The sequence below is a fragment of the Penicillium maclennaniae genome (genome assembly GCF_028827695.1).
Source record: "Penicillium maclennaniae strain IBT 15551 chromosome Unknown utg000007l:1.0-4884863.0:1.0-4888362.0, whole genome shotgun sequence".
Classification (NCBI taxonomy): Eukaryota; Fungi; Ascomycota; class Eurotiomycetes; order Eurotiales; family Aspergillaceae; genus Penicillium; species Penicillium maclennaniae.
The window spans coordinates 1,360,696-1,384,096 of record NW_026623219.1 but is presented as its reverse complement, the minus strand read 5'-3'; the positions used below and the strand labels follow the sequence as shown (position 1 = coordinate 1,384,096).

Here is a 23,401-nt window from a genome sequence, read left to right as displayed (position 1 = left end):
TGTAGCGACCAACTTTTTTTTGGGGCGGTGAGAGACTTCCGCTCTCCGATTGGCACTCCGCACTAAACCTCCTTGGCCTGTTGGTTTCGCCCCTCCACACTTTCCATTCACCATCCACCTTCGTTTGATAATCGATTCACTATGGTCCTCCAGGATCTGGGACGGCGCATTAATGCGGCCGTCAATGACATGACGAGGTCAAACAACCTCGATGAGAAGGTGTGTCAAGTCGTGTGCCTCAATGTGGCCAACTCGACGCTAACTCGGCCAGGCCTTCGATGAAATGCTTAAAGAGATCTGCGCTGCCCTCTTGTCTGCAGACGTGAACGTCAAGCTCGTTCAGTCTCTCCGCAAGTCGATTAAATCCAGCGTTAACTTCGCCAACATCCCCGCTGCGACCAACAAGAAGCGTCTGATCCAGAAGACAGTGTTCGATGAGCTGGTGGCTTTGGTCGACCCCCATGCGGACTCTTTCCGCCCCAAGAAGGGTCGTTCCAACGTTATCATGTTCGTCGGTCTTCAAGGTGCGGGTAAGACCACCACCTGTACCAAGCTCGCCCGTCACTACCAGATGCGCGGCTTCAAGACCGCGCTGGTTTGCGCCGATACCTTCCGCGCCGGTGCCTTCGATCAGCTAAAGCAGAACGCAACTAAGGCTAAGATTCCATACTACGGTAGCTTGACGCAGACTGATCCTGCCGTCGTCGCGGCTGAAGGTGTGGCCAAATTTAAGAAGGAGCGCTTTGATATCATTATTGTCGATACCAGTGGTCGTCACCGTCAAGAGGAGGAATTGTTCACTGAGATGACCCAGATTCAGACCGCTGTGACACCCGACCAGACCATCTTGGTTCTCGACAGCACCATTGGTCAGGCCGCTGAGGCACAATCCTCTGCTTTCAAGGCCACTGCTGACTTCGGTGCTATCATTATCACCAAGACAGATGGCCACGCCGCTGGTGGTGGTGCCATCTCTGCCGTCGCCGCTACCAATACCCCAATCATCTTCCTGGGAACCGGTGAGCACATGATGGATCTTGAGCGATTTGAACCCCGCGCATTCGTTCAAAAGCTCTTGGGCATGGGCGATGTGGCCGGCCTGGTTGAGCACGTACAAGCCGTCACCAAGGACTCGGCCGCTGCTAAGGAGACCTACAAGCACATTGCGGAAGGTATCTACACCATTCGCGATTTCCGTGAAAATATCACATCAATTATGAAGATGGGACCTCTGTCCAAGCTCTCCGGCATGATCCCCGGTCTGTCTAACCTGACCCAGGGTCTGGACGACGAGGATGGTTCCCTGAAACTTCGCCGCATGGTCTACATCTTCGACAGCATGACAGCCGCCGAGTTAGACTGCGACGGAAAGCTCTTCACCGACTCACCCAGCCGCATGGTCCGCATCGCCCACGGTAGCGGTACCACCGTCCGCGAAGTCGAGGATCTGCTCTCTCAGCATCGCATGATGGCTGGTATGGCCAAGCGTGTCGGTGGCCAGAAGAAGCAGATGCAAAAGGCACAAGACATGCTCAAGGGTGGAAACAAGCAGCAGCAGATGGCCGCCATGCAGAAGCGCATGCAGGCTATGGGTGGTGCTGGTGGTATGGGCGGTATGGGCGGTATGGGCGGTATGCCTGGTATGGGCGATATCCAGAAGATGATGCAGATGATGGGAGGCGGCCAGGGTGGTGGTGGCATGCCTGGCCTGCCGGCTGGCATGGATATGCAGAGTCTGATGAGCCAGATGGGCGGTTTGATGGGTGGAATGGGCGGCATGGGTGGTGGTGGTGGTGGTGGAGGCGGGCGAGGACGAGGACGGTAGTCTTGGACTACCTGTCTTTGTCTTCTTGCATGCTCCCTCGTGGCTCATCAACTTTGCATCTTGGCTGGTGTTTGGCGTTGCTTTCTCTATCGTATATCATGTAAACTGCACAATTCACGAGTTGTCTATATCAGAATTGGTTGGGTTTGATTTCTGTTTCTTGTGCCGAGTAACTATAGATGGACACTGAAATCAGTCTTGCCATCTCTTCACAGAGATCCATCTTTTAGCCCTGTTCTGAAAAAAGCGCCTGTTCAAATTTGCGTCTCGGGGGGTAGCAACCACGGCACGTCAATGCCCGTTCCAGTTGCGCCGGACCAAGAATTCACTATTATTGTTACCGATGACGAAGAGATGAATGACATGGTCGTTACATTTCTCAGCTATGGTAGTTCGGGCTCAGATAAATTGTCGAATTCTGGCCTACTCAAAGATCTTGTCTGCAATTCGGCAAAGCCACTAGGTTTGATATATCTTCTCACCAAGGAGAAAACGAAATGAGAATTTTCAAGTAGAATGGTGAAACCACTTTCGGTCAATCCAGACGTCCTGTCTTATGGAAACATAGGGCAAAACAATGCAATATAGATCAGCCGTCAAGACAATGTCAGGCCCCAAATATTCCTCCCGCAGCCTCTTAACCTCCCCTAATCAAGCCTCCCTCGCTTTCGCAAATTCTCCATAAACTCATAATACATTTTTGTCCCCTTTTGGATCAAACCCTTCGTAAGAGTCTCCGCGGTCCCAAGGGCCGTCTTGAAAACAACATCCCATCCATCAGCAACAAGCTTGTCCTCAACGACGCGACCAGGGTGAAGATTCCAGCTTTTCTCGGAGCCCGCACGAGTGGCAGAGTCATATTCATGAGGCACGCTGAGACGATATTTCCACACGACATCACCATCCACATAAAGCGAGTACGTGAGCACAGAACTCCGCACGGGGGCAGGGGATGAAGCATTCGGTTCGGCCTCTTCGAAATCATCCGCGATCTCAATGAGCCCGAATTTACTGCCCATCCGGCGCATATTTCACAGAAACGTCCTCGTCATCTGTCTGGTAATATGTCCGGATGGGAAGATAGAACATGCTCAACGGGCCAACGCTGAACTCGTGGACACCTAGACCAGCTGTGTTGGGCTGGAGATTGTCCGGTGAGAGTGCAAGTTCGGGGTCTGGGAATCGCGTCGCGGCGAACTCGTGTCTATCGCCGCTGAGGAGGATGATGCGGACATTCTGTTCGCGCTCGGCTTGCCAAATCGTTTCAAAGACGGTCTGGCGCTCGTTCAGAAAGCCACCCCACGTATCGGATGTGCCGATGTGCCAGTTCTTTGTGAATGGGACGCTGGAAGAGATGATCTTCCAGCGTACGCGGGCTGGTTCGGGACGAGCTAGATAGGTGAGGAGGGATTGGAGCTGCGCCGAGCCTAGGATTGTGGAATTTTCTTTTAGTGGCTCGGAACGGTAGGTTCGTGTATCTAGCATGAAGAACGAAGCTGGACCGTTGACGAAGGAGAAGTAGGTGACGTCCTCTGGGTGCGCGAAAGACTTCTCTGGGATGGGCGGGTTCGCGCTCACATGGTAGTGAATGAATGGATCAGCGGCTGCTGGGTATGGAGCGGTCTTGTTACCTCTTGACCAATCGTTCTCAATCTCGTGGTCGTCGAGAGTGTGGATCCAGGGGAGGTCGATGGCTGGACCGAATTCTGAGCTATATGACCATGATGGTGATGAGTAGATCCGACGGTATTCGCTGCGGTAGTGGTCCATCGAAGAGCCGAAGCGGAATGGAACGTCGATATAGATGAAGTCACCCAGGAAAAGCATGAAAGCTGGCTTCAGAAGTGCTGGTAGCTTTCCGAGGGCTTCGGTCATGGACTCAATTCCAGGGACTCGCAATGGATGAGACAGGATATTGTAGGGGAAATTTGGCTTCAAGCAGCTGGAAGTCACAAATGACAGTCTGTTGGCCTCTGGCGATCCGGGCCGTGGAGCTGTGACGAAGGTGCCGGTCTTATTATTCGACAGCGAGTACCTGTAGTGTGTTGACGGTTTGAGATTTCTTAACGTCACGGACGTTGTGAAATCCGTACTGTTGTCTAGCTTGTAGACGGTGCCTTCCTGTATCCATTTCTCCGAGGCTGGCTCGGATTGTTGGAAGGAGACAATAATTGGCAGCCGTGCGGTGTCTGGCTCACGGAAGAGCAGGTTGGCAGTAGTTGGCGACACATATCCAATGCGCGAGAAAGCGGCATCGGTACTAGGCCAGGCCACAATACTCCGAATCAAAAAGTCGAGTGCTAGCAGGGCTACACCAATGTTGACGAGCGCAGTGATGCAGGTCCACAGCGGCGACCGCTTTGAAGGAAGACCCGTCAACAGTGTCTTCAGCACGGAGTCGCCGGAGTCTTCACCACATGGCTTTGGAGGCTTCTCTAGAAGTTGGTTAGGAAGCAATCAATTGATTCTGTTTTAGGATATGACTGACTGGCCGAGGTCTTTTGTTTCCTCTTGTCGCGCTCGTTGAAGGCACCCTGGTCTTGCAATACAAGAAAGAGGGATGAGAGATATACCACCAGTGAGGTGAAAATGATGGCTACGAATGGATGACCGGGAATCTAGAGCCGTCAGCTCTGGAAAGCAGATCCATTCGGAATTGTATCTTACCCATCTTAGGAAGATGTAGGAAAACAGGCGGACCGCAGTGGAGCTGGCGGCAGCAACCACGCGCGGAAGGGAAACCATCGTTGCGGGTCAGGCAGAGACGACGATCAAGCTTCAGGACATACCAAAGAAGGGAAGGAAAGTGAGGCCTTCGCGCAATTGATGTAATCCGAGCTCCAGGGCGGTAATGTTGGGTTTTAATCCTGTTGATTGGTGATTTGCGAGGGGCGTGATTGTGATGACGTTATCCCCGCCTTCTTATTTCCATCTTCGTTTAACGTTCAGCTGGTGATTGGTACTTGATGATTAGAATGATCGGAGGGTATGAGTACAGTTCACTAGATTGACAGTGTTTTATACTTGCTTTCTATCTCAATTTATCGCGGGCCTTGCATGCTACGCAGCATGTTTTGTACCGTTGATCCCATCACCAACTGGCCAGCCGCCGTCAACACATCTTTCATGCCCATACTGAGCGACATTTCCGCTGCCCATTGCCATGGCTTGTCTCTGGCCCCGGGAAGGGCGTTGAAAAATTCCCAGCCCATCACACCACCAAAAGTCGGGAACTGCTGGACCAATGTGGCAAGGACAGGTCCGATCTTCTCCCGAGGCACGTAGCCCTGCGATCCGTTGCCAGGGTTTGTCAGTAAACCGTAAACCACACGACGGGGGGCCCAGCCCTGTGCAATGATAGCTGCATACATGCGAGGGTCCTCTGCAGGGCCCCAGCCGTTGTAGAACTGGGCATTGTACCAGGCGATCTTGGAAGCTCTCGTCTGCTCGAGTTCTCGATAGTCAAAGCCCGACAAGTTTCCGACACCCAGTAATGCCGCGGCAACGGGGGCCAATGATATAATGAAATCATCGCCCATGTCGGTCTTGAGGCGATCAATGAGCCGGATGATGCCTTGAAGGGACATCTCCTCTTCGACATCGAGATCCAGCCCATCCAGTTCGTAGCGGCGGATCAAATCCAGGAGAGGACCGTAGTATCTCTCAAATTGGTCTAAGTCGCCGTCAAGTCGGCGGAAAGAGCCTTGCGCCGCACCGCCGAGCATACCCATCACTTTCAAACCACCCTGCTTGACCAAAGGCACTTCGGCCCATAGCGGATCGAATTTCGGACTATCGGCCGGGTCATCATTGAGCGTGATGTTACCCGGCCCTTCGTTTATATGAATCGCTGCAAGGATGATGTGCGTGGCTCCGGTGTTGTTTTCCACGAGCGGGAGCATGGACACATATGAGCCTCCACCAGGAATCAGAGTCTGGTGGTAACAGATCACCCGCCGGCGCTCCAGCGATCCGCCGGGAAGTGGTGGCATAGTAGGTGCAACGGACTGAGTGTGCGTCCAGAGCTCTGTGCCTGGCGTATATGAGGGGGAAACGGTGGGGCCGATAAACTTCGTGTGGCTCCTTGCTCCACCGGGGTCGCGAGACCGTTCATCCGTCGCTTGGTATCATCGCCATGACGTTGAAAATTTTGGGTTGATTGCTGTCTACGAGGCTCCAAGATGGTCTTGATCAATGCTGTGTAGTGGCTTGGGGTCGAGTGTTGAGTCTCAAAGCTCTTTCAATTTTCACCTCCCCTCGTTTGCCGCAGCATAGACCACTTCCACGGCATCTTTCTGAAACATGATATTTGATCAATTTTGAGCGAGTTTGAGAATCTCAAAATTCCGGTAGACACCAATGAGTGGGAGGCGTCTTCACTGGCGAAGCCATCTGCTATCATTCTTGAAGTCATCCGAAGACGACCCGTGCTTGAGAAGAGTTTCTAGGGGGTATGCTTGATTGCTCGCCACCTGGTCTGGGGGCGAGATGGCTCTGAACATGACATCAAAAGAATAGTCCAGAACAAGCCTCGAGCGAATTGGATCTGCGGTCCTAGTAAAACAGCCATCGGGTTGCGGAGGCAATTATTTCAGTCGAGACATTATATAGTCAGCTCGTCTTCGTGGCGAGCGTTGGCAATTTTTTTGTTTTGTGAAATGCGTTAGTAAGAACCTACAAGAACATCTTGCGACAGCTTGGCGATTCGAAACTGAGTTTTATGGAGCGTATCGTCTATGATGGAAACAACAGTATTACACTCTTTGCACAGATCAGCCCTGCTCCTCCGATCGAGGTCCCTCGTGGCCAGATTCGGACCTAGAATCGCCGTGGCAGCATATGGACGACACCCAAATCCAGGAAACTTTGCAAACCGATCGCAGGAAGAACTGTCGGCAATCTGTCACCGAGGTGGAAAAAAAGGTGGGAAAGCTCGAGGTAGTGGCGGATTCCAGAATATGGATCCGAAAAAGCAAGTAAGCCTAGTTTCACGCCATTGAACAGCTTAATGAAGTTAGGGGCTAACATAATCAGCGCGAAATTGCATCAAAAGGCGGGCGTGCGATGAAAAAAGCGACCGCAGAGTTCGAGGAGCCTTGGGTGGAAACAAAGGCACGGCCGACACTGTTCGGGAGCCCTTCAGAAGAGCCGTCGGTCGTGCCGCCAGCTTATCCATCATGGAAGAACGGCTCATAAGATTGGACTAAGATTGGACAGGCGGTACGATCGAAGAATATATAGTTCTTTCGGAAATATATGCAGGATGTAGATCAAAACCTCCGAATGATCAGACCCATCACTATAAAGAGTCCACTAGTCCCAAAAGGGCAGCAAGTAAATATGCTGCCTCAAAGATCGGGCGGACATTCAAATCATTGGATCCGCGTCTCAGACTTTCTGGTCCTTTTAACTCCCCCGCAATTGTTATTGTTATTCCTCCATTTATTCCGAACGCCCCTCGCAGGTTATGCGACCTTACTGACTCACTATTATCGAGGCCCAATACCAAGCTCTGCATCTTGCGCGTGCTGCGCGCCTATTGCAGAACACAAACACGCGTCTGCGACAATGGCCAACACCGGCTATACCTCCCCGTTCCCAACTTCTCATGACTCGATCGGACAGTCAACACTAGTGACACCGCTCTTCATGCCATCTTCTCCTCCACAACAATCAACGAGTCCACCTGAGTCCCCGCTCCCCGCCGATAGCCCCATCTCAGAGCGCTTTCGCGACGAAAATCACCACGAGCATCTGAGCGACAATGAACAACATGCTGCCCACCAAATTGTTAATCATTCTCGGCCGTCAACGCCGGGAAGCCCGACCGGCTCGGATCTGGACGCTCGTCTTGCCGAGTACACGCTGGACTTTAGCCAATTCCCCAGCGGCCAATTCTCAGATGGGAAAGACGATAACCTGCCCGACTTGAAGGAGGATGTGCAAGATGATCTTTCTGATGTTGGTGGTCCGGAGGATTTCACTGCAAATATGGAGAAGTACTTGCTGGGCGATGGGATGTCGAGCGTGCGCAAATTGACCGCACACCGTGACCCAGGATCTGCGTCACGTCACAATTCCCTCAAGTCAAGGCAACCGGCCGTTGAAGAGGTCGAGCAAAATGACGACAGTGAATTTGGACCGCCAGTAGACATGTCCACCCCGTCCCATATGCTCCACAGGACTAGTGCTCTTGCAAGAGACTCCACTCAACTGGAAGATATCGAAGAAGACCCTGCTGATGGTTTGTCGAGCCCGGCGTCCCCGTCATTGAGAAACCTTTCCGACGCATCAGAGCATCAACCTGAAGAGCACGAGGGCTGGGAGGTGCGATTGCATCGTCGCATCGCCCACTTGGAGGAGGAGCTTCGAGATCGCGATGAGCATATTCAGAAGAACCGCAATCGACTGCTTGAGGCCGCTTCAGCAGGAGAGCAAATTCGGCACCTGCAGGCTGAGCTGCAGCGTAGAAATGCTTTAATAGAGGAGTTTGAAAACCTGGGTGGTGATGAGGCTGTTCTCCGCGAGCAGGTGAAATCGCTGGAGAAGCAGAACGCTGAACACGAAAGGCTCCTGCAACAATCCACCACCCATAATCCCGACTTGAGCTTGGTCCAAAAGCAAATACATGATATGCAGCATCAACTGCAGACTCGGGACTCTCAGGTTTCACTGGACGCTGAAAGGTTGGAAACCATTGCCCACCTGCGTCAGCAGCTGAACCACACCCAAGAGCAATTAAAGAAGCAGGAAACCACTCTCGAAGAGACGATGAAAAGATTGCGAGAAGTCACTCAGGCCAAAGAATCTCAAGCTCACGAGAAGAATGTTGAGATTGAAAGGCTCAAGGGAGAAATTGACGATCAAGCTCTAGAGAATGCAAGACTGGAGACCGAAATTGATCGCGTAAATGCCGAATATGAAGCACTGGAGGATCGACTCACTGCCCTCGAGACAAAAAATCAGCCGCTCGAAGACAAGAACAACTCACTTGAGGACAGAAACATCTCCCTTGAGGCTGATCTAAGCCGTGTGCAGTCGCAAGTAGAGGCACAAGAGAATGCCCTTAGAGCTGCGGCAGCCGACCTCCCACTCGGCAACCGAAGCACCTACAGCGAGATCCTCGACCTGATCAAGGACTTGGGACATTCTGAACCCAATTCACCGTTGAAGGGGAAATTCCCAGAAGACCGTGATGTGCCGCTTGAACGTGATGTTCAGCAATTGAGCCAAGAGCTCACTCGACTTCAACAAGAGCTTGAAGAAGCCCAGGCCGCTCAGAAGACTGCGGAGGCCGAAGCAAACCGTCTCCGAGACCAAGCTGCTGAATTCACCACCATCGAGGCGGAGAACGCGCGCCTGACAACAAAATTGCAGGAACAAAGCTCGGCCCTCACAAAATCCCAGCAAGAGTTGACCCGCACACGAGAGGAGCACGCTGAGGCCTTGGACACCGTTGCTCGTCTCCAAGAGGAAGCCCTCGCCAACGACCCAGCCCACCCCCATCACCACCCACAGCCCGTGACGCCGTCAACGCAGAGCCAGCCGTGGACACCGCCGCCTTGGAAGCAGCCCACCAAGACCAAATTCGAAGCCTCCAAACCGCCCACTCAACGGCAATCTCCACCCTTCGCACCTCCCATGCTGAATCCATGCGCAAAATCCGTAACATGCTCACAACAGCCGAGCAACGTGAAGCAGAGCTCCGAACAGATCTCACCGCTCTGCGCACTTCAGTCTCAGCCCAGGAATCCCAGCTTCGTAAGACCTTTAGATCTGAGATTAAGCACCTCGAAGCCGTCATCGCCGCTAAAGACGAGACTGCCGCCGCCATCGACGAGCGCATTGCCCTCTCTGTTGAAAAGCGAGAGCGCGAATGGGAGCGACGCATTGATCTCCTTCTGAAGGAACGTGATCGCATGGCCAAGGCACTGATGATGTACTGGGGAGAAAAGGAGATGGGCCGTGGACCTGGTGTTCTCGCCGATGGCAAGGAGAACCGACGTCGGGATGGAGAACGGGCAGATTCGAAGTCCGGCCAAGTGTATCGGTACAAGTATGCCGAGAAACATACTGAGAAGTCCGAGAAGCGGAAGACTAGGAGTGGTGAGAAGAAGGTGTAGGGTCTCGATCTTGCTTAATTCTTGTGATTTTGATTCTCGCCTTGTACTAGCTTTTCTTTTTCTTTTTTTCCCTTATGCATCTTGTTCGGCGTGGCGTTGGGTTACGTGCATGGCGCCTCCGGATAATATTGTTTCTAGGTTGTTATGCATGGGTGTGCTTTGTGGGATAAGTCGATTCTACCAAATTGTGACTACTTTCAGATAATTTCTTTAAGGTTCAGTTCGAATATCAATTCGACATTTCTGTCAATCGTCAATTATTGCTATTGCTGTTTTTTACTGCGAATTCTGGTATCAAAAGTATGAACGCCTGAAAAGAAAAAAATGCATGCTGCACGCTTCTCGCCATTTCAATAAAATCGTGTAAACCTCCAAGTTGAACAACAAATAGACGCAAGTATTTTGAATCGCCTGACCAGCAGACAAGATGTAGAATATTGTCGGGGTCTAGTACAAGGCCATGCTGGTGCGATTAGCGCCTCGATAGGTGTTTTGTGATATAGCGGCGTTCATGCGATGTGAGTCGACCGAGAATCGAGGGTCCGTTGATTCCAGAATGCAGCTTAATGGGTTGCTAGGCCCACCATGGGTGCTACTTCGTGCTCGACGGGTACTGGGGTAGATGATCTCGACATCATTGCGGCGAGAGACCGCAGATAGTGAAGGGGCTGAGCGGCTGGGGTCGTACATGTGTTGGCTTCCCCAATGAGGGAGTTGGGAGGAAAAGACTTTTTGGTATTGACTTTGGGAGTGGCGTGGGTTGTACTGTTGGTCGAATTGGTAGGAGTTGCTTCGGGTGGGCATCTGCATGAGGGGTGCTTGTCGGCAGTTGCCTCGTCTCATATCAGTGTGGGCCGGGAGAATGGTGGTGTTCTGTCGACAGGCCATGGGGTAGTTGCGGGAGGGGACTGGGCCTGGTATATAGTTTGGATGGCGTGGATGGTGAATGGAGAAAGAAGTTGTCTGGGATCTGTGGACCTTGACTGGCTCGGTTGGCAGGTCCTGTAGTGGAACAACTTCTGGGGCGTCCGCAGAGTTCATGGTCATTGTTCGCGCAGGAGCCTCCGACCTGACAAATGCGGGCGTGATAGGAGTCGTGGATTGCACTCCAGTAGACTGCAAGGAGGAGTCTGAGCTATTGGATAATTTCTCTTTGGTGATAGATTCAATGCCATCCTTGATAGAAGGCGTGACAACCTGCTTCTCCACATCTGAGGCGGCGTTGGGATCTGCCAGGGCACGAATCTGCGGATCCGATGACAGAGGTAGTGATAATGGGAAGGACTTTGGGAGGAATTTTCGAAGAGAAGATAGCGAGGACTTTCCTCTCTTATGCGTGGGACCCCTGGTATACTGCTCGGGGATCTCAGGAACCTGGGGCACAGTCATGTCGGACAGTAGATGGCGTGAGTCACTTGTCAAAACCGTAGAAGTACGTGATATCGGGTAAAAGTCACTAGCGACAGTCTGGCCTCCTGGGGAATGACGAGGCCAAGTATCATCGGGGGACACAGTAACTCCGGACACGATCTCGCCATAGATAGATCCAGGCTCCGTGTTAACTGTGAGTTGCGGGCGTAGGCGCACAGGTGCGGGATGCTTGATGCTTGGATGGCAGTTGACCTTGTTCGCCAAAGGGTCAATGTACCACGGCTCTCCATTGCCCATTCCATCGTGTTGTCGGCAAAGGTTCAGAATTTCGTTCTTCAGAGTCTCGTCACTGTCCCAGCTGTGGCTGGAAAAGATGCTGCCGTCCTCGAGGATTTGTCTAGGCTTGTGCTTGTATATTCCAATGAGTGAAACATCGTACGGTCGATCGCATAGCTCTCTTGCGCAGTAGAGCGTGCAGACGGTAATCCTGGAGGTTTTGTGTCTCAGCAAAAATCGGAGTATTTTCTGGATCGCAACTCACAATGTGACAACAGCCACAATCACAGAGGCGCGGTGGAAGGCACAGCTAATACCCACTCTCCAGTAAGTCGCGTCGCTACCCAATGGCAGACAGTAAATCTGCGGAGCGGCGACTACCAGACCGGTCACACACGTCGCAAGCCAAAGCATGACGCAAAGTCGGTAGACATAAGTGCAGACATTGTGCAAGACTGTCTTCTTCTCGCCGAAGCCACCTATCTTGTTATATTGCCAGGCGACTAGGCTTTGAAGCGAAACGAGTGGTACCGAAAAAAATGACTATAGATCGATTAGCAGCAGTTGGTCCACAAGTACGTTCATAACATACCGACACTAAGGAGAGAACCAGGCTCAATGTCATTTTTGAGTCGACATAGTGGTTGCCGTATAAATAAAGCACCAGCACCCATTCCAAAATAGATTCGAGAATCAAGCAGTATAGCGAGACAAATATTACGAGTTTGGTCCAAGTACCTTCCTTTCGAGGCGTCACGGAAAATCCAGTGGCCATGATGAGGGGGCCGAGATGAGAAGCTGCTCTGAACCGTCGCCGAGGTACCTGGAGCTTTGCACAAAGGGCGAACTAGATGGGGAAGGAAGTATGCGACGCGTGCCGATGGTCGGTATAGGAACAATTGAACGACTGTTCAACCGAGAAGCACTTGACTAGGGCTTCATCAATCTGTCGGTGGAAAACAGCAAGCGCGAGCAGTTACCGGGGACTACGAAGGAAATAAAAGTATGCATTTTTAGCTTTTGAGCGCGTCGACGCGCCATAGTGTGGAGGGGTGGAATGTGCCTCCGAGGGATCTGGCATGACAAGAATCCCAGCCGCGCCCAAGGCCCCGCACACCAAGCTCGCGCCAGTGAAAAGCAAATCTTGGAGCCTTGATCGACTGGGATTCCACTAGAGGGAGTTGAGGGAAGTTTCTAGGGAGGCGCTTGGTTGATGCTGACCAGTCCTTATCCCTGTGAGTCGACGTCAGTTCGTTTCAGTCTCGGGTAATGACAATCTCGGAGAATTCGAAGAATTTGATCCCAGTAGTCATAGTGGTCGCAAGGGCTGTCAGGGAAGGACAGAGACAGGGCTATTGAAGTGTGGTCTTTTGACAGGGTGCTGTTGATGCCCCTCGATTACGTCTCAAGCACACGGCTGCCCTTGGAGTAGGTCCCCTTACCCTTTCGCAAGGCTTCAATAATCCACCTCACGAAGAATACTGACTATTAGCGATCTTAAAGAAGGTTCAAAGCCTCCCGAAAATCACTAGTTGATGTTCATTGGAGATCTTCGAGATCTCATGTCAACAGCTACACGTGACCCGAGGGGCTGCCCTTTGGACAGCAAGGAACCACTGGAGCATCCAGGAGTTTCATATTTGGCTACTGCAGTCGATGAATGTTGTGTCTTGCTCTTGGATTTGATATGGAATGTCGACGAGTGTGGTGCAGATGGATAAACAATATGACCGTGTCGCGTCTAGACCCGGGCCACATTGACATGGAACTACACTCTTCATCTCAGCACAGAGGCAAATGAGCAAAGGAGGATGATTGGCAAAAACTTTTTTAGCTTAGCAGCTGAATGAGACTTTGGAAGTCAAAAGGTTGTCAAAAGTCCGGCTCAGAATTACATTCCGGTAATTGACATCTGCAATGCGTCTCGACTAGATTGATCTGTTCATCCCGCAAATTCATGATTAGGCTGCCCCCTGGCACCGTCGGGACGGAACTTGTAAATCTGGCCGCCATCATCATTTGGATCAGGGTTTTCAGAGCGATCTTTTGCGGTGGTGATATAGAGGATGTCATAGTTCTTCCCACCCCATGTCGGGCAGGTTAGGCACATGGCTGGCAATTTGACTTGCTCCAAGAGCTTGCCCTCGGGGCTGAAGTGCATGAGATGACTAGATCCATAGACAGAGACCCATAGGTTGCCGTTGTTACTATGAGCAGATTAGCCTCCTGGTGATACTGACATAGGGACAGAACTCAGAACGCACTCAATGACCATTCCATCCGGCTCTGAGGTAGTTCCCTTGAAATCGACCAAAGTGCGCTGATTTGACAGAGCGCCAGTTGCAAGATCGAAATCCAGGGCAGTGATTTTTTGTCCAACAGAGTCATTCAAGTACACTTGCAGCAAAGTCCTTGTTAGTCACATCTCCGAGAATAAAAACATGAAAGCTCACTTGTTTTATTGTCCTGGCTCCATTTTACCCCATTGCCACAGACGAGTCCTCCAGAGAGCATGAGGTGCAAGCTGCCATCCGGATCATATCTCCATAATCGTCCCCGCGGCTTATAATTCTCGGGGATTTGACCAAGTGGGAACTTGGTGGCCGTGATATCAATCTCTGCTAACCAGAAACGTCCAGCAGCATCGACGCCACCATCGTTGAATCTGAGCCGATCGCGCTCAGAGGTCAGAATAATCTCGCGCAAAATCTCGAATTTACCGGTTGCTTCATCCAGGAAGCAGACACCCTGATAATATGCAGCAATGTAGCTGCCAGGCTTATTCTTGCGAAATGCAGCGACAGTGATGCTATCCTCAAGGGTGAACACTTTCACTTCGCCTTGTGGCGAGCCAGTGTCTGGGTCCACCGGCAGAATGTATAGCTCACTAGGCGAATCAAGTGGATCAAACCAATGCAGAGTGGAATCACTGGCTCGGTAGATTGGGCCTTCTCCAAGAACCATGCGGCCTTTGGGGACCCGGTAAATGGGCGGACCGGTTGTGTACTCCACTGATATAACCATTGGGAATATGCGTTTTGGGCAGATGCTGAATTGGTGAAGGTGAAACGCTAATGATGCAGTGCTTGGTATGCGCGGAGTCTGTGTGATTGCTTAATCAGGAATAGGGGTGTGGAGAGCTTTTCCCAAATTGGGGGGGGCGTGCCCGATCATACAGCGAGCATTAACCATCTAGACTCTAAACTCCAACATGACTATGGAGCACCCCTATCGCTGCATTTTACTCTAAACAAGAAGACCACCCTCCTGTGATGCAACGCGGAAAGCACCCCCTCTTTCCCTCCTCAGAAAGTACTTTGACATTCCAGGAAATCTAGCCTGACACTACTGTACGCGTACGTGCCGTGTGATCCAATAAACTATTAAAATAAATTAACCGAGCGCCACTCAGAAAAGCAATGAGCGATCGCAAATTCTAGTCTCTATGTGTCTCAGGCACTTCCTGGGCCCAGAGTCCACTGGTCCACCCCGCTTCGTGACGGGTGGCGCCGCACCCGACGCATAATTCAGCCTGAGTCAGACTGATATAGTTGCCTGTAGGAGCTCTTTTTTTTTTCAGGTAGGGACCACGGGGTAGTCGGGACCTACCTGTCACAATCTGTCATGCGCTCGTACTACAGAGATTGATGTGCAGCCTATAGACATACGTAGCAGACCGACCATGATCTTGGCCAGCTGCAAGGCGGTAATCAAACTGCAATACCTCTGTTACATCGTGTAAAATTCGGGCGATCGCTTTGACACTTCATCGGCGATTTCGGAACCTAAGTAGTCGTGTGCGACTACGAAGATGGCAGCTATAGGGTTCGATTCCCGCCTTCCGAATGACATGCTTCCAATTCTCCATCAAAGCACCCAGTCATCTCAAGCATGGGAAGCTCGTGTGGGATAGTCAATATGCTACTTTAGGACCGACTTCTTGGACCCAACAAAATAGTCGAATCCCCACATGTACATCAGATATACAACTACCCATGTTGTTCTCACTCCCACCAGTTAAGGGCCGAGCACAGATTTTGCACATCTGGTGGAACATCACTGCAAGAAACAAAGCCACTGAGCTCACCCCTCCAACCCCTCATCTATTCCAAGGCCAAGATTGGTGTAGAGGCAGGTTCATCAGCCTAATAAGGAGTCTCAAGCTGAACTACGTCCACTTTATCACGCAGTCTTCTAATTTATACGGGCGAAATAGTGTATTAGTAGACTATCAGACTACTTTTATCATTTGTAGTCACTTGTTCCATATGCCAAATTTAATCTTCGCATGACATTATAAGAACAAATTCCCCAGTGCATACGATCTGCCTCACAACCCTATTTTTCATTACAGGAGAGCACACGAACCATGCTTTCCATAGCCATGTATTCTGTGCCCTGGCATGAAGCTATTCCTCTTGTAGGAATCATCGCCCTCAGTCCATTGATTTTCCTGTATCTCTTCCCGGTCTTGGCACCGCAAAATTGCCCCATGGAAGAAGGCATTCGATGATGAGAAGTTGAATGATGTAATGAATACATCCACAACTCCCAAAGACTGATCAAGCAGGGTCTCTCTAAGGTAAGTAATAACTGATCCAGATGACCTCACTCTGTGGCGATACCTTGCTAAATAGGATTAGGCGAACGTGTTTCAAGTTATGAGCGACAATGGTATCAAGACCATACTGGCTCCAAAGTTCGCAAACGAGATCGCCAGATCCCCTATACTCAATTTCACCACAGTGGTGGGGTTTGAGATGCATGCTAATACTCAAGGATTTTCCCCATTTGGAGAGCTTGCAAAGAGCGAAGATATCTTTGTAGACGCGGTGCGTATCAAACTCACGCAGGCACTTGGTTAGTTTTCTTTGTTTTAGAATGAATCGGGTGAGTTCTCACGAGCAAAATAGGAAGTATCACAAAGCCGTTGTCAGAAGAAACATCTCTCTCTCTCCGAAACCACTGGACCGATGATGAAGGTGAGGATAGTCTCTCAAACACAATTACTATTCGATGCCTGCCAAGGTGCTAATGCGATGTTATCCAGAATGGCACGATCTACCACTCAAACAGAGCATCGTGCAAATTATTGCTCAACTTTCATCGAGAGTCTTCTTGGGCGAACAGATGTGCCGAAACCCCGACTGGCTGCGAATTATTGTCGACTACACCGTCGATGCCTTCCAGGCTGGGGACAAGCTTCGATGGTGGCCGGAAATCACCCGCCCTATCGTCGCTTATTTCCTTTCATCAACTCGCAAGGTGCAGCAACAACTGCGAGAGGCAGAGAGAATCCTGAGGCCAATGCTTGATGAGAGAAAGAGAGCCAAAGAAAATGCCCTGAAGGAAGGAATTGAATTTCCCCGATACAATGATGCCATGGAATGGCTGGAGCAGGCCTCCAAGGGCCGCTCTTATGATCCTGTTGCCTTGCAAGTGACCTTCTCATGGGTGGCAATTCACACAACAACGGACATGATGACTCAAGCAATCTATGATCTTTGCGAGAGACAGGAACTTGTGGAAGAGCTACGAAAGGAAGTCATTTCTGTGATATCGAGCGAGGGATGGAAGAAATCCGCCATGTACAAGCTGCAATTGATGGACAGCTTCCTGAAGGAATCACAACGAATGAAGCCTGTCAGTAATGGTGAGTTGTCATGGCCCATGGCTTGCACCCCGGAATGATACTGACTAGCCTTCTCAGTATTAATGCGCCGTATGGTCGGCAAGGAGTTCAGTCTCAGCGATGGCACTCACATCCCGAAAGGCGTACAGCTAATGGTCTCAGCTGACTGGCACTGGGACTCGGACTTCTACGAGAACCCACTAGCATTCAATCCCTATCGCTTCCTGAAAATGAAACAGATCCCCGGACGGGAGAGCCGTGCCCATCTCGTGTCTCCGTCTCCCGAGCACATGGGTTTTGGTTATGGCAACCACGCCTGTCCCGGTCGGTTCTTTGCTGCCAAAGAGATAAAGACCTTGTTATGTCACTTAATATTGAAATATGATTTCAAGCTTGCAGAAGGGTCTGCCCCTGCCGTTTTGACATATGGGGTTGCGGTGACCTCTGACCCACAAGCAAGGATATCAGTTCGCTGATGGCCCGAGGAGATCGTTCTTGAGGAGATCTCGTGAGCCTAGGGTGAGATATATCCTATTAATTAAGAGTTATTCTTCAATCTGTTTGCGATCAGGTCTGTCGTCGTGATTCTTGGTCTATCGAAAGGCTCAAGAAAGGGAGACGTGGACGTATATCCGACTCCTCAGCTTGAAGCTACCAGGCTGTCTTTCTCATTTCAGAATGCAACCTTGAATATGTGTTACGTTCTTTTTATCTTCAATGAATTCAAAGCATATGACACGGCCAAGAAAATCATGCGTGAGTGTAAATTTTAAGTCTTGTGGAAAAAAGACCAAGAATGTGTAAGAGACAAATTTGATTGTATCGATAATTCCCAACGAAGAAAAGAGACTTACTACGACCCCAGATCTATGCGATAAGAATGCAAATGAAAATCAAATAATACATTAAGTCAGCTTGAAAAAAAAACAGTCCATGATAAGTTCAAGAAAAAGGGTATCGAACATAGTACGATGGAATTGGCCCAGCGCCCCAATCACCTAGTTCAGATGCCATAGCATGTCCAATGCGATGAGCATGGGATTATGAGAGAGAAAAAATCTACGCAAAATCTATGTTGTCACATCCCCAATCCTGGGCTCAGATACAAGACTCGTTGTCTAGAGCATCGCAGTGATGGCAGAGAAACATACAAAAAGCTAAGAAGGAATTTACCCGTAGCTTCGGGGTCAAGCAGGGAACACTCCATACTAGGGTCACTGGCGGGTGGTGTCCCAGGCACCAAATCCGCCGCCACTTGAGCGACCGGCGGAGGCACCACCACGACCACCAGCATCGCCAAAGCCCCTGTTACTGCTCACGCCACCAGCACTACCTGGATCTCCACTCCAGGCTCAGCGATGGCCGAGGTTTATGCGCCGATCGTGTCCGCGGTGAATTAAACGCAGCCGGTTGTTCAAAGACTTTTACCCAAGATCACCCCTGTGCTGATTGTATTTCAAATCCGTCCACACGATATAGCCAAATGGGAAAAAGGCATCTATGGCAGAGCCTTAGGGACCGGAGGATAGACAGAGAAGGCTCACTCTCCAGGAAACAATGTTGCCACAGGTGATCTTGTCGTGAGCATAAGAATCACGAACAGTAGGTCTCAAGTCAATGGTTTCCTGGGAAAGGAATCGATAGAGGCGGCTCAGGTGAAGGGAAGCTATGGCTGTGTGCCTACGCATGACGGGAGGTGGAGGTCGGAGGGAGGCTAATTAACGAAGACCTTTCTTCTTTTACAGAAAATTAAAAGCACTGTTCAACAGCAAAAGCGCCCTCTCGAATACTCGACATTGTGAGAGATAATCTTCTTATGCTTGGCAAGAGCGAACATGTGAATTTGAGGATCTCTCCTCCATGTAACGGGAAAAATTTGAATGACTATAATCTTCCGGGTTTATCACAAATTCATGTGATTTGTTCCCCTGATATCATCTCTTAAATCCTAGAAAGGCTACTTACTTATCCTGTAGTCAGGTAATAGAGACCATTAATCAGTATTCGTGCTGAAAGTATAATGTTTGTGCACTCATACTTCCCCGCAATCCACCGGCCTCCGGGACCTCGGCTGCGGAGAACAGACTTTAAAAGCTTCAATAATGAACCTCTTCTTTTCTTTGCTTCTGTATCCCCAAAAATGTCCGCTCCGCCGTTGAAGGGGATCAAGGTCATCGAGCTAGCTGGCCTAGCTCCAGGTAATATCTTCATCGCCGGATTTCCTGCACTCACATTGACCGTTCATCCCAGGCCCATTCGCTGGTCTCCTATTAGCCGACTATGGCGCGTCCGTTCTACGCGTCGACCGCCCAAAAGCTGTCAGCACGGATAATCTGACCAGACATAAGAGTTCAATTACAATTGACCTACATGAGGCGAAATCACGGAACGTTCTCATCCGTTTGCTCACTGCAACTGACGTCCTGATCGACCCATTCCGCCCGGGTGTCCTCGAGCGCCTCGGTCTTTCACCGACGGAGGTCCTTCTCAAGCATAACCCAAGGCTCATCGTCGCCCGTATGACGGGGTTCCGACGCGATGGAAAATACAAGGACATGGCAGGTCACGACATCAACTACATTGCTGTTTCAGGCGTCTTGTCTATGCTCGGACGAGCTGGAGACAAGCCTTATGCGCCGGGTAACATTCTCGGTGATTTCGCTGGCGGTGGTGCCATCTGTTTCTTAGGAATTTTGATGGCACTCATCGCGCGCTCCAGCACCGGTCGTGGACAAGTCGTCGAAGCCAACATGGTTGATGGATCAGCATACCTAGCGACTTTCCCTCGATTGGCGCAAAAAACTCCAGCATGGAATGGTCCCCGAGGAGAGAACCTCTTAGACAGTGGATGTCCCTACTACGATACCTACGAGACCAAGGATATAGGAAGATACTTCGCCGTTGGAGCCCTGGAGCCACAGTTCTACGCGGCATTGTTGCACGGATTAGAACTTGATCCACAATCGATACCGAAGCGTGAAGATCGGGAGAATTGGCCTGCCCTTCGCGACATCTTTACCCGTCGTTTCAAGGAGAAGACTCGTGCCGAGTGGGAAGCAGTCTTTGACGGTACCGATGCCTGTGCCACGCCTGTGCTTGAGAATGTGGAGCTTGAGGCTTCGGGATACGAGCAACGTCCAGTCGTTCACTTATCCCGCACACCCGCTCTCCCCATGAAAGCAGATGATGGTGCATGGTCCGGTGGTGGGCTCATGCCCGGCGCCGGCGGTGAGGAAACCCTTCGAGCATGGATGGGCTGGGAACCTAACAAGGACTTCCTGGTCCGGAAAGACGGAGCGTTAGTATCCACACAGGGACGAGTGAAGCTGTGAGACGGCCCGACGGTGTTAGCTCATCAGGGCGTTCCGCAGGTTCCTTGATTTTGGTACCGTACATAGCCTTTCAGATCCCAAACAGGTAGTCAGTAAACTTTTACGAAATTGAGATCCGATAGGTTTCACCAGCTCTCCTCCCAAGCCACATTGCCCTAGACTATGTTATCGACTCGGCACGGACACAGACACTTTTTTTTTTCAGCTGAGATGAAACCCGGAAGGCACTGAAACATCTTGACGTCACGACTAACAGTTTTCCAAATCCGGTCCCACCAAGTACCACATTCCCCCACGTGCGGGTGTGGCTCAGCGCAAGAATTTGCAGTCGCTCGTATTGTAAATTACAAAGACTCAGCCCTACTATTGCCGCCTGTGTTCATTTTAAGCGCTTGGCTGTTTGAGAATGACCAATAGTGCTTGACATATCGAGGTGGACCATTTATCTTGACTCAGATGATTAAAATGGATTGAAACTTCTCCAATGAGTATCTTTGTGATCATGAATTTTCTGCTATCTGCCCTGCTCACCCGGTAATGTAATCCCAGCCCTAGGCTGCTCAGCCGCGACCCACTCAATCCTTCGATCTCGATCTGACCTCACAACACAAGTAGATCGTAGGAATTGGGTTACGAAAATGAGACCCTCAAAGAGTGCGTTTCCGCAAAGCCATTCCGATCACTCAGCTACACTTCAGACGAAGGCCAGCATCGTGTATCACGTGTGTAAATTGTGGTCTCGGGTTTTACAAATTCTGATGCCATCACTTTCTATCCCATGACGTTGATGTACTGCAATGCCCAATATCGCCACTGGAATGTAGGATTAACCTCAGGCTTGACCCCGGATTCTGCATTGTGTGAGGGATTGACCCGCTCTCAAGGGGCTCTTGGTATCTACGTACGGAAGCGGCACCAATGGCCTCTTTGCCTCTACTTGAACTGATCACCTAATGTTCAGAAATCTGCTCTAATGGAATGTTCTTCGACGATATGTGAGTTCAAGATAAGATAGAATGTTCCTTAATAAACGATCGGCGTTGAATTCAAGTCATCAATTGAAGCATTGATAAGAAATTACGGTTTTCGTGTCAGAGAGAAGTCCGGTAGAAGTAGTGGTAGCAATACTGAACCCTACACCTAACTTAAAATGTGGAAATCACTTGGTGAGATATGTACTAAAGCTAACGCAGCTTTCATTGCCTCAGTGTTTCGCGATCCGCGCGCCGTCTACGCAATTCTGTGATGCGCTGGACAATCTTTGCATTGCAAGGTTCTCATCCCGTGTCCCGCACGGTAGACAGAGACATGAAGGATGATTGGCGCCTTGTACGAGCGGAGGACGTGAAGACGTCCATCTGTAGACAAATTGTTGAATGCAAACCCCGCACCGTCATCTCCTTGATCAATTCGCCGTCATCGGCCCTCGGCAACAGGCACTGAACTTACAAAATACCAGAACCATAATATAAGGTCGCTGCGAATTCGGTCTAGTCCAAGCTTTAGAGTTTCCGTGAGCACTTAGCTGGGCATAATTCAAGCAAGCAAATTACTACCGGCATAGCGCGCGCGGCGGTCCCCACACGGAAGTTCGTCCTCCCTACTGAGGAGCGCATCCAGTTCACTCTCTCCACACTCGAGAAGGCCAGACTTGGGCGCACACAATGCCGATTCTAGACTGATGGCCTGATTCCCAGCGGACTTACTGGAGCCGCCACGTGGTGGAATCGAGTCGGGCCCACCTGCCCATCAGTACATAAGTGAGAGGAGGCTAGACCCAAAAGCAGGTTCTGACAGGGACTACTGTCCAAGAAGACCTGCACTCGCACCCCGCTTTGCTAGCCTCACCGGAATCGGAATGGCAACACACTGAACGCTACCTGGTAAGCCTGGGAAGTAACTAGTGCAACGTCACTGACTGTGCGCCGCGCCACATTACAATCTGCCAGTTTCTCGCCTTCAAAGTCCGGGAATTGCGGCCACGATTACCGGGACGGCAATCCATCTGGTACCTGATGCCCGAAGGATGGGAGAGGATGTGGCATCGATGGACCAGCATTATCACAACGGTGCCTTGACGTACTGGTGTGACGGGTGGAGCTTGTGGAGGGCCAAATCGGGTTACCCCGTGTATGTTGGATGAGAAAGTCTAGCAGTGCATAACGCGTACCATCCAAGATTTTCCGACGAGCGGTGACTCTACGCAAGCATCAAAAATAAGGAGTGATCAGCATGAGCAGATAGGGGATGAGGGTCGTAGGTCCCACGCCATCAATCACTTCAGGCTTGAGACATCACAGCGTTGCAGTAGACCAAGTGAAAAATACGAGTGCGGCGCAATAATACGTGGCTCAGCATCAGGTCCGCCGTGTTCCGCAGTATCAGCCAATCAGGCAACTTTGCGGCGGCCTAAGTCTCTTTTGCTCCCCTCTCCTAGCCCTGGCGTTGCTCCCCCTGCTCATGACTTGATTATCCTTCCAGGAACATCTTCCACCCTCCTGCCCTGTCTTGTTCAAAAGCGCCTTGAAAGCGCTACACGGTCAATTGGGCACCTACGAACTGCTCGCAGTCGAATTTTCGCCTCTGCAACCCCCTCTTCACATCCTTCGGGTGTTCGACCAAGCCAATTGTCTACTATCGGACCATTCCCCTCCTATTGCTTATCGCTTAGCATCCTGGGTCAAGGGATTGTCAGGCTCATCGGTTGTCTTTGCTCTCCCTCAAAGAGGCTTCAGTAGCGATATAGTGCAGTGGGCACTGACACCGCAGGAGTCTTTGTCCGTCAGCCGCGCGACAGCGCTATCGCAGACCACTTCGGAACAAGGAGAGACTCCTCTCACCA

General features: G+C 50.8%; 8 protein-coding genes across 8 annotated transcripts; 4 read left to right on the top strand and 4 right to left on the bottom strand.

Moving 5' to 3' along the window:
* Positions 1-141: 141 nt before the first annotated feature.
* On the top strand, positions 142-1,825 carry N7477_007729 (RNA-binding signal recognition particle subunit SRP54; the record flags this gene model as incomplete). The annotated part of the gene is made up of 2 exons (XM_056969392.1): positions 142-219; positions 272-1,825. The coding sequence occupies 2 exons, from the start codon at positions 142-144 to the stop codon at positions 1,823-1,825; spliced, it is 1,632 nt and encodes a 543-aa protein (XP_056819424.1).
* A 647-nt stretch (positions 1,826-2,472) lies between these two features.
* N7477_007728 (alkaline phosphatase family protein) lies at positions 2,473-4,570 on the bottom strand (the record flags this gene model as incomplete). The annotated part of the gene is made up of 4 exons (XM_056969391.1): positions 2,473-2,836; positions 2,913-4,260; positions 4,314-4,443; positions 4,493-4,570. The coding sequence occupies 4 exons, from the start codon at positions 4,568-4,570 to the stop codon at positions 2,473-2,475; spliced, it is 1,920 nt and encodes a 639-aa protein (XP_056819423.1).
* A 296-nt stretch (positions 4,571-4,866) lies between these two features.
* N7477_007727 (putative class III chitinase) lies at positions 4,867-5,817 on the bottom strand (the record flags this gene model as incomplete). The annotated part of the gene is made up of 1 exon (XM_056969390.1): positions 4,867-5,817. The coding sequence occupies one exon, from the start codon at positions 5,815-5,817 to the stop codon at positions 4,867-4,869; it is 951 nt and encodes a 316-aa protein (XP_056819422.1).
* A 1,576-nt stretch (positions 5,818-7,393) lies between these two features.
* On the top strand, positions 7,394-9,948 carry N7477_007726 (putative spindle pole body associated protein SnaD; the record flags this gene model as incomplete). Its single annotated transcript, XM_056969389.1, has 2 exons — positions 7,394-9,287; positions 9,344-9,948. 2 exons carry the CDS (start codon positions 7,394-7,396, stop codon positions 9,946-9,948), a joined length of 2,499 nt encoding a protein of 832 aa, XP_056819421.1.
* A 447-nt stretch (positions 9,949-10,395) lies between these two features.
* Positions 10,396-12,370, bottom strand: N7477_007725 (uncharacterized protein; the record flags this gene model as incomplete). Its single annotated transcript, XM_056969388.1, has 3 exons — positions 10,396-11,806; positions 11,861-12,138; positions 12,188-12,370. 3 exons carry the CDS (start codon positions 12,368-12,370, stop codon positions 10,396-10,398), a joined length of 1,872 nt encoding a protein of 623 aa, XP_056819420.1.
* Positions 12,371-13,537: 1,167 nt separating this feature from the next.
* On the bottom strand, positions 13,538-14,619 carry N7477_007724 (SMP-30/gluconolactonase/LRE family protein; the record flags this gene model as incomplete). The annotated part of the gene is made up of 3 exons (XM_056969387.1): positions 13,538-13,802; positions 13,860-13,992; positions 14,049-14,619. 3 exons carry the CDS (start codon positions 14,617-14,619, stop codon positions 13,538-13,540), a joined length of 969 nt encoding a protein of 322 aa, XP_056819419.1.
* Positions 14,620-16,256: 1,637 nt separating this feature from the next.
* N7477_007723 (cytochrome P450) lies at positions 16,257-17,703 on the top strand (the record flags this gene model as incomplete). The annotated part of the gene is made up of 4 exons (XM_056969386.1): positions 16,257-16,455; positions 16,509-16,577; positions 16,646-17,248; positions 17,306-17,703. 4 exons carry the CDS (start codon positions 16,257-16,259, stop codon positions 17,701-17,703), a joined length of 1,269 nt encoding a protein of 422 aa, XP_056819418.1.
* A 1,664-nt stretch (positions 17,704-19,367) lies between these two features.
* N7477_007722 (CaiB/BaiF CoA transferase family protein) lies at positions 19,368-20,559 on the top strand (the record flags this gene model as incomplete). The annotated part of the gene is made up of 2 exons (XM_056969385.1): positions 19,368-19,425; positions 19,478-20,559. The coding sequence occupies 2 exons, from the start codon at positions 19,368-19,370 to the stop codon at positions 20,557-20,559; spliced, it is 1,140 nt and encodes a 379-aa protein (XP_056819417.1).
* Positions 20,560-23,401: the final 2,842 nt, after the last annotated feature.